Raw genomic sequence first — 9,648 nt, forward strand, 5'->3', positions numbered from 1 at the left:
GTGTTATTCACGAAGCAAGCCTTTCCTTTAATGTTACAGCAAAACATGGTTATGCTATGTGATTCCTTCTCTGAGGAAAGATTATTTTCCTCGAGCGTGACACTTTTGACACATTTCAACCGCAATGCAAATGAAAATACATAAAGCATTGTGAGTCAGAATTCCTGGCAATCTCGGTGCCGCCTCCATCCTGTCAGCGATGAGCCCCGAGTGGAGGGGTTAAGGTTGGAGCTCCAGGCCAAACCCAGCAGTCGAGAGCCCGCCCTCAGGAGAGGGAGTCAACATGGCAAGGGCACCAAACACATTCAGGATGCATAGGTGCCATTTATCATGGTTGACAACTGCACCTCTCAGTGCCATTTGGGTTTATTACTGGTACATTTCTCCCCACATAATGATGTTTTCCTTAGCACTTGTCCTCTGAGACCAGCTTCAATGAAAAACTGCAGTGGAAACATCAAGGTGACAGTTTTTTTCTCCTCGTTTTCTCTTTTATATAAAGTTTGCTTTATATGACTTCTAAGGACATGGAAATAAAACAAAGAGGAAGGGGAGTTTCTACAAGGCTACAAGTTTGAGGACATAGGGTACCTGCTGCATATCAGCATCCATGCAGCCATGACTTAATACCTGCACACATTGGTATTCAGATCTCACTCGTATTTGGTGAATCAAATCCTTTCAGGTAGCTGAACAACAAGGTTTGGGTTTCCCCAAATAGATATGTTCTCAAAAACGCTCAGGGATTTTGATCCACAATAACAGCTTTGGATGAACGATTGGAACAAAAAAAATGGAGTACTCTAAAATCCCAGTACTTATATCAGCAAACATCATCAGCAAACATTGCAGTGAAGTGTTGTTATTGACCCTTGAGCTGTAGCCACATTACCTACACCGCTCAGCCACCAGGGTGCCCAGGTGGTCATAATGTAATGCAGCCACATACACAACCAACTGTGATGCACTGTGTGTTCTGACACCTTTCTTTCAGAACCAGCATTTTTTTTTCGGCAGTTTGAACTACAGTAGCTCGTCTGTTGGATCGGACACACAGGCCAGCCTTCGCTCCCCACGTGCATCAGTTTGCCTTTGCTGCCATGACGCTGTTGCTATTTCACCGCTTTTCTTCCTTGGACCACTTCTGCACTGCAGATCAAGAATACCCACAAGAGCTGCAGTTTTGGAGATGCTTGACACAGTCGTCTCACCATCATAATTTGGCCCTTGTCAAAGTCCCTCAAATCCTCACACTGCCCATTTTTCCTGCTTCTAACACATCAACTTGAGGACAAAATGTTCACTTGCTGCCTAATATATCCCAACCACTGACAGGTGCCATGATAACGAGATAATCACTGTTATTCACTTCACATGTCAGTGCTCATAATGTTATGGCTGATTGGTGTATACTGTAAGATACATAGAAGAAATTAGAGTAATTATAATAACGAGTGAAGCATTTTCCAAAACATTTTGACATGGGTGGGGGAAGGTGACAGTCAAAGATGCTACATAGGCTATTGTCAGGAACGCACTCACATTTCCATGTGTGCAACCAGTTCATGTGTTCCTATGCTGAATCTTTTTGTGTGTACAACATTGATTGTGTTGTGTTGTGTTGATTCATGTCTGGTCTACTCTCCCAGATTCCTGGATTATCTCTCTGATCTCTGTGTGTCCAACAAGACTGCCATCCCCGTCACACAGGAGCTTATCTGTAAATTTATGCTGAACCCCACCAACGCAGATATCCTCATCCAGACCAAGTGAGTCACACCCCGTGGTATCTATATATAAACATCCAAGCTGATCCTGTCATATTTCAGTCGTTCATTTTTAAACACGTATAAACACGCACATACAGTGCTCTGTACAGCATGTTTCCTCCAGTGTGCCCCAACAGCAGCTCTACATTAGAGTGTAATGTGAGCAATTTTTCTAGTAGCTGCTTTATGTCACATTCTCTCCCTCTCGCTCCCCCCTCCCCAGACTAATCCCTAACACAGAGACCACCCTGGAGTCATCTCTGCTGCAGGAGGAGGTAGAGGACGAGGAGGTTTGGCTCTACTGGATAGACAGCCACAAGGAGCCTCATGGCAAATCCATTCGACACTTGGCCCAGGATTCTAAGGGCAATCATAAGATGGATGTAGATATCATCACTTATTACAGGTGACAGTGGGATTCTTGCATTTAGTGACCCCATGTTCTACACCTTCTTTCCTCAGTAAAATAAAAATAGCTGAAACAACCATGTGTATGTTTTACCCCTTTTCCCCATGTTTTTTTTTCTCGCCACATATCCCTCCCTTGCTCTGTAGGTACCAGCTCAACCTGTTTGCTAAAATGTGTCTGGACCGTCAGTACCTAGCCATCAACCAGATCTCCAGTCAGCTACCTGTGGATCTGATCCTGCGCTGCATGTTTGACGACTGCCTACCCTACAACCTCAGAGCCTCCTTCTGCCGTCTCATGCTGCATATGCATGTGGACCGTGACCCACAGGAGGCTGTGGTGCCTGTACGCTACGCCCGCCTCTGGACCGAGATCCCCTCCAAGATCACCATCCATGAGTGAGCGTATATCTGTTCAATAACGTGTATTATGCACGGGGTGTGATTGTTGTGATTATGATTGTGATTGTGCTTTACCACAGGTTTGAGTATGAGTCTACTGACACCTCAAGAGATGAGATGAAGAGGAAGTTTGCTCCCACCATGGAGTTTGTGGAAGAATACCTTAGAGATGTGGTCAGTCAGCCTTTTCCATTTGGTGACAAAGACAAGAATGAACTCACACTAGAGGTAAAATAAACTCAACATTTTTGCAAATACACATTTATTTTCTCACATAGGCTATTTCAGTGATGTGCTTGCTTTACTTCTCTCTTCCAGGTGGTGAATCTGGCTCGTAACCTGGTTTACTTTGGTTTCTACAGCTTTAGTGAGCTGCTGCGTCTAACACGCACTCTGCTGGCCATCCTGGATATTGTCCAGCACCCACTCACCTTCATGAACAAGCTCAACAAGAGCCCAGAGGCTGGTCAGTGCAGTTAAACAGTATAAGTGCATTATTTCATTGCATTGGTCAACTTAGGCTTTTCGCTTTAAACAGTAGCTTGAAAGTTTAAAGCTAATGAGTAGAACTGTTCTTTCCTCTTTAAGGGACTAAGATAATTGAGCAGTGAAGAGGCTGATCTGTAATTTGGGTAACAACATTAATAAAAAACAAGTTAATAAAAAACAAATGATTTAGCTTTAAAATATGACAAAATTATTTGTCTTCTTCAAGTGAAGCACTGAGCCCAGTGTCAATAGTCCTCAGGTTTCTAGATGGGAAACATGGATGCAGCAGTTAATAAATATATGCAGGAGCAAGGCTACGCATAAAAGCATTATAATTTAGAATTCAGCTGTGAAAGTAACACAGAGCTAGCAGAGTGAGAAAAGAAATGGGGTAATAGTTCTTAGATCTTGTTAGAAGAGGTTTTTTGGACAAGATAAAGAAGCCTGGATGTCAGTGGAACCAAAATATGAAGTTAGAGACATGTCGTTATAAGGTTAAAAATTACTTTCTGCAGATCAGAAACAGAAAGGACAGATCTTGCTCTTGGAAATAATTCAGCACAGGAAAATTGGATTGAAAAACTCTTTTGGAAATGTTTAACATAAGTGGACAAAGTTTCTGGGCATTTTGATGTCCTTTGGCTTTTATGACACCGCACATATAACTTTCTCGGGCTTGAGCTGAAATATAGTCAACTATGTGAAAAGATGTAAAAAGACTTTACACCTGCACAGTGCAAAATGTGTAAAGATGAATGTTTCCTTCAGGCAACAATGTCCTGCGTACGATCCATGGAGTTGGAGAATTGATGACTCAGATGGTGATGAGTCGGGGTGTGCCGCACAGCCTCCCCGACACCTCTCCCTCCTTGCGCTACGGGAAAGGACTCTTCCTGCCAGACAATGAGGATGTCATGGTGATGGACACCAAGCTGAAGATCATTGAAATCCTGCAGGTGAGCGCCACCCACTTGATGTGCTTTTAGTGATGCAATGAGTAAAATTTGGGTGTTATTCAACTGTTTGATTGTATTTTTGGGTGTTTGTTTCCCCTGTTAGTTCATCCTGAGTGTGAGGTTGGACTATAGGATCACATACTTGTTGTCCATCTACAAGAAAGAGTTCGGGGACAAGAGCATAACTGACAGCTCCGTCTCATTGGCGGATATGCCCCCAGTGACACGTGAGACTTTATTCTCTTTAATATGTGTATTTTCTGTTCTACTCTAAATGTGTTTACCTCTGCAGCCTGCAATACGTAATGACCTGTCTGCTTTATTTTGTCTCCAGCTTCTGAACCAGACATAGATGAGATTGCAACCAAAGCAGAAAGCATGTTTGCCGGCAGGTAGGTGAAACTGCATTCAAGATGTAAGCTGATCTGGGCGCCCGGTTAGCTCAGTCGGAAGAGCTGACGACCCATGTACGGAGTTTCTGCAGCGGCCCGGGTTCAAATCCATCCTGTGGCCCTTTGCTGCATGTCATCCCTTCTCTCTGCCCCCCTTTCCTGTCAATCTTTGGCTGTTCTATCAATAAAGGCGTAAAGGCCAAAAAAATAATAACTTTAAGATGTAAGCTGATCTGGTCCCTTACACTCTTTGGAAATTATAACACCTGCTTAAAAAAACTCCAGTCTAAGCGTAATTGTGCATGTGGATTGACCCCGCGCATATGTATGATTTCAGCTCAGAGTTAAGTGCGGTGGAGCTGGACGATGAGGGTGGACGGACGTTTTTGAGGGTTCTGATCCATCTCATCATGCAAGATTACCCCCCACTGGTGTCCGGCTCGCTGCAACTCATCTTTAAACACTTCAGCCAAAGAGCTGAAGTGCTGCAGGCCTTTAAACAGGTAGAGACATAGTGTGGCATGAGGCACTCCCTGAGTTAAGTGATTTTTGTTGATGTAATCAGTTTAGATTAGGATGGTTCTCCAAAAACAGCAGCTGCTGTAAACTGTTTCACTAAGAACTTCCTCAGCTGGAATCTAGAGCTGCACAAGCTCCAAGTTTAACAATGCGCTGACTTTCCAAAGTGGTGCACTGAGACTTCTTGGCAGAGATATGGTTTCACACACACTTTTTTTCTTTTAGTACCTTTATGTCTGGTTTATTTCTCATCCAGTGTGTGTGCGTGTGTCTGTGTGTGTGTTTTCCAGGTCCAGCTGCTCGTGTCTGAGCAGGATGTAGAGAACTACAAGCAGATCAAGACAGACCTTGATCAGCTGCGTCTGACTGTCGAGAAGTCAGAGCTGTGGGTGGAGAAGAGTGGAGTCTACAGTGGTGAAGACCTGGGGGTCAGACAGGGCAAAGAACAGAACATTGAGGTGCTGTACCATCATTTAATAGTATCCAGCTTCTTAAAGCAAAAGTTCACTCTTCCGATTTTAGTGTGATATATATTTTGCCTGAGGAAGTTAATATATTTAGCTTAAACATCCAATCAGTCATTCAGCTGCACTGTAAATGGCTTCTTGGTTTGTTGTTATTGTTCATTGAAGTGAATGGAAAGCTGTTTTGTTAGCTTAGTACTTAGGAATAATAAATAATATCTGTCGGAACAGGAACCGGCTGTAAATCAGTTTTTGTTTGTCAAGCCTGTAACATATAGTGTTTTTTATCATTATTGATGCAATAATGCAATGATAAGGATGATGCTGATCATTGCAGGGACTTTTCCCACCACACTGAGACAAATGCCTGGTAATTAGAGACTGGATGTAGAGGTTGTTGCATGCCAAAGATAAACCTTTTAGAGTGAATGTGTAAGAATTGTGGCGCTTTAGTCAAATGTGTTAAAACCTTACAGCAATTAAAACACTTAATATGCTGTTAAATGTATTAATAAAATCAAAATGGATAATTTAATGTAGTTGCTAAAGGTTTTATCTTCATGTATTTCTCTTGCCAGGAGGTTGTGCTGAGCCCAGTACAGGATGGAGATAATAAACCACAAATTGACAGCAACAAAGCAAACAACTATAACATTGTCAAAGAGGTGAGCTTTGTGTCTTTATTTCCAGGTTATTCTAGTCATTTTGTTCTGTGGTGTGTCTGTAATAGACGTTTGTCTGATATTTAGATCCTACTGCGGCTCAGTAAGCTGTGTTATCCCTGTAAGAAGAGTCGTGTGCAGCAGCAGAGGCTGCTGAAGAACATGGGGGTGCATACTGTGGTGCTGGATCTGCTGCAGATCCCCTATGAGAAAGTGAGCAACAATCAAAACGGCCAACTGAATGACCCGTCACACTTGATGTTTCTGTGAAATCTTATTGTAACATGGTTTCTGTCTTACATTCTCTCTAATAGTCTTTCCTTTTATTTGTTTGGTTCTGCCGTTCCACAGACTGATGAGAAGATGAATGAGATCATGACCCTGGCACATACGTTTCTGCAAAACTTCTGCAGAGGAAACCCTCAGAACCAAGTTCTGTTAAATAAACATCTGAACCTTTTCCTCACTCCAGGGGTATGTTGATATGATCTTGCTGTACTTTTTCCTTGTTGACATGCCTTACTTTTTAGGGAGGTCCCCTTTTCTAGCAGAACATGCTGTAGCGTCTGCAGAATTAGCCTATAATGGAAAAATACAAGTTCCAAAACAACAGCATCCTGAAAAGTGATAGCTGTCCTGCTGTTTTTTTTTTCCTGTTATACAAATAAATCAGTATACTGTTTTTTATGAAGATCATGTAGTTCTGAATATTCTTTTTCACCAGTTGCTGGAAGCAGAGACAATGCGCCACATCTTTATGAACAACTTCCAGCTGTGCAATGAGATCAGTGACCGTGTGGTCCATCATTTTGTCCACTGCATCGAAACACATGGGAGACATGTTCAGTACCTCAAGTTCTTGGAAACCATTGTGAAAGCTGATGGGAAGTATGTGAAGAAATGTCAGGACAAAGTCATGACAGAGGTAAGAATAAACATTTTCTTCACATGACATCAAACCACATGATACTTGGCAAGACTGCAGGTGCACCCTGAATTTATGTCACATAACTAACTCTTTGGGGTCTCTGTTTGTACATCCAGCTGGTGAACGGAGGTGAGGATGTGCTGGTGTTCTACAATGACCGCTCCTCCTTCCCAGTGTTGCTGCAGATGATGGGCTCAGAGCGAGAGCGAACAGAAGAAGATGGGGCTCTGGCCTACCACAATACGCTCGTGGAACTACTGGCTGCCTGCACCGAGGGCAAGAATGTCTACACTGAGCTGAAATGCAACTCTCTGCTACCACTGGATGACATTGTCAAAGTTGTCACAGATGTCCACTGTATACCAGAGGTAAAGGCCGGACAGTTTTACAAGAAATAATAATAAAGCTTTAGTTTTATATTGTAGCTAAATAATAAATACATTTTGAAGAAATGTTTTGGGTACAATCTTCTCTCTTTAGGCATCTTATGTCTTATTTCTTTATCCCCCAGGTGAAAACTGCTTATGTGAACTTTGTGAATCACTGCTACGTGGACACAGAGGTAGAAATGAAGGAGATCTATACCTCCAACCATATCTGGAAGCTCTTTGACAACTTCCTGGTAGACATGTCCAGGGTAAGTCTCAGATTTAAAGGTCACATATGTCTGCCTGATAATTTTCTAATGAGGCAGTGTAAGTGTCAAGCTACATTGAGGCTTACGTGTATGCTAAATCTATTCACATACTGCATGAGTAGAAAAGATGATAGAGATGTAATGTGAGATTGGGCCCGTTTAGAAGTTTTCCTCTCTTTCATTTTTGCATTTAAGGTGTGCAACACTACCACAGACCGTAACCATGCCGATCCTGCCATGGAGAAGTATGTGACAGAGACAGTGATGGCCATTGTTAAGGGTTTCTTCAGCTCGCCATTCTCTGTCAACCACTCCAACCTGCAGGTATTGTTTTTCAGCTCTGAAGTAGGTGAAATGTGCCCGCAGAAGGAAGGCTCACTCTTGGCGCGTCCAAATCCTTTGCCAACTTTTTAGCTACTTTACAATAAAATAGTTTCATTGCAGACATTTGTACCTAAAGTAGCTGCTTGATGTGTTTTTTCCACAGAAGTCTGTAATAATGTCTCTTATCAGAAACAATGTTCAAGTGTTTCCATCAGGATTATCTCTGTCTTTCTGTACACTTATGCCCTTTCAAAAAGAAACAGTATTCCATGCTCTCTCTCCTCACAGACAAACCAGTCTGTCTTCATCAAGCTGCTCCAGTCTGCTTTTAGGATCTACAGCTGCACTTGGATCAACTCAGCTCAGAAGGCTAATATTGAGAGCTGTATCAAAACACTGGCTGACGTTGGTGAGTGTTGCTACTCTGCTGTCCAGCCTTAAGCTTTGAAATACATTTAAAATATATATTATTAAAATGTAAATTAATGATAAATATAATAATAAATGTATTGATTGTTATGGTTTTGTGCCAGTACTTCAGAGATGGCTCACTTATTCACAAATTCATGTCACAGTGTAAGTATGAGCTGCACAGTAACCACTGAGAAGCTCTACTGGATCAATTGGTTAGGACGCCTGTGTCGTGTTTGCTGCACAACTCACACCAACATCTAACCCTTCATTTGTTCCACAGCTAAGGCACGGGCCATCGCCATCCCAGTGGACCTGGACAGTCAGGTCAACACTTTGTCTCTCAAGGTCCACAGCAACATGGTGCAGCGAGCAGCCAAGGACTGGAGGATTTCTGCCCGCACGCGACCGCGTAAGGAGCCTCTCGGTGGCCCCGACTACAAGAACATCATTGAGAAGCTGCAGGTTAATACTTTTTAACAAGACTAGAGTCTACAGCCATGGCGGCTCTGGGACCGCATAAGCTTAATGCTTATTAAACAGGAGAGTCCAAGTTGAAAACTTTGTTGGTGGTCTTCAGCAGTATCAATCCCTCTCATCTGATCAAGCCTTTATGTGGGTCTGTGTGTGATGTACAGGGGGTCGTGTCTCTTCTGGAGGAGCAGTTCAGTCCAAAGGTTCAAGCAGAGTTTTCTGTGCTGGTGGATGTTCTTCACAGCCCCGAGCTGCTGTTTCCAGAGGCTGCTCGGTTACGCTGCGAGAGCGGTGCTTTCATGTCTAAGTAAGTCACTGTCCATAACCTGTGTATGGAACAAAGAACACAATCCTCAGTTTCCACACCTGGAGGCCACATTTTAAGCGTTAGTCTAGTTACAAGGAAGACATTACTGACGTCTTAGTTTGGTATTAGATAAGTTAGGACTTTTGAGAGAAGTTGTTGATAATTGTTATTTTTTTACTTCTTACTTGTGCCATACAATTCACACATTTCATCAATTAGTTTTTTTGTATAATTATCTTTATTTAAATTCATGCTTCCACCATGGGGTTTTTCTTAGAAGACATTGCTGACATTCAGTATGTGTTAACTTAAAGATTACAAAAATTAAAAAAAAATTAAATTAACAACATTACAAAGACTGGGCACCCTGACTGGTCTGCAGCTACGCAGGCCCATACACAACAAACTGCAAAGTTAACTTTTTCAGCAGTTTGAGCTACAGTAGCTCATCTGTTGGATCGGACCACACGGGCCAGCCTTCATTCCCCACGTGCATCAATGAGCCT

At 42.6% G+C, this 9,648-nt stretch overlaps 1 protein-coding gene across 1 annotated transcript in view; it reads left to right on the plus strand.

Annotated features, from left to right (window-relative positions):
* itpr2 (inositol 1,4,5-trisphosphate receptor, type 2) overlaps positions 1–9,648 on the plus strand; it is a 52,788-nt gene that overhangs the window by 11,273 nt on the left and 31,867 nt on the right. Inside the window, exons 17-36 of the mRNA XM_035664916.1 lie at positions 1,650–1,769; positions 1,993–2,175; positions 2,325–2,576; positions 2,660–2,807; positions 2,898–3,045; positions 3,837–4,024; positions 4,128–4,251; positions 4,359–4,416; positions 4,754–4,919; positions 5,226–5,393; positions 5,978–6,064; positions 6,149–6,274; positions 6,413–6,535; positions 6,786–6,986; positions 7,106–7,357; positions 7,501–7,626; positions 7,822–7,950; positions 8,239–8,359; positions 8,645–8,826; positions 9,000–9,142. Coding sequence (XP_035520809.1) covers positions 1,650–1,769; positions 1,993–2,175; positions 2,325–2,576; positions 2,660–2,807; positions 2,898–3,045; positions 3,837–4,024; positions 4,128–4,251; positions 4,359–4,416; positions 4,754–4,919; positions 5,226–5,393; positions 5,978–6,064; positions 6,149–6,274; positions 6,413–6,535; positions 6,786–6,986; positions 7,106–7,357; positions 7,501–7,626; positions 7,822–7,950; positions 8,239–8,359; positions 8,645–8,826; positions 9,000–9,142 — 3,045 coding nt within the window. The remainder of the gene's footprint in view (positions 1–1,649; positions 1,770–1,992; positions 2,176–2,324; positions 2,577–2,659; positions 2,808–2,897; positions 3,046–3,836; positions 4,025–4,127; positions 4,252–4,358; positions 4,417–4,753; positions 4,920–5,225; positions 5,394–5,977; positions 6,065–6,148; positions 6,275–6,412; positions 6,536–6,785; positions 6,987–7,105; positions 7,358–7,500; positions 7,627–7,821; positions 7,951–8,238; positions 8,360–8,644; positions 8,827–8,999; positions 9,143–9,648) is intronic.

Source organism: Morone saxatilis, unplaced genomic scaffold, assembly GCF_004916995.1.
Source record: "Morone saxatilis isolate NCDOM2014 unplaced genomic scaffold, NCSU_SB_2.0 Contig2, whole genome shotgun sequence".
Taxonomy (NCBI): Eukaryota; Metazoa; Chordata; class Actinopteri; family Moronidae; genus Morone; species Morone saxatilis.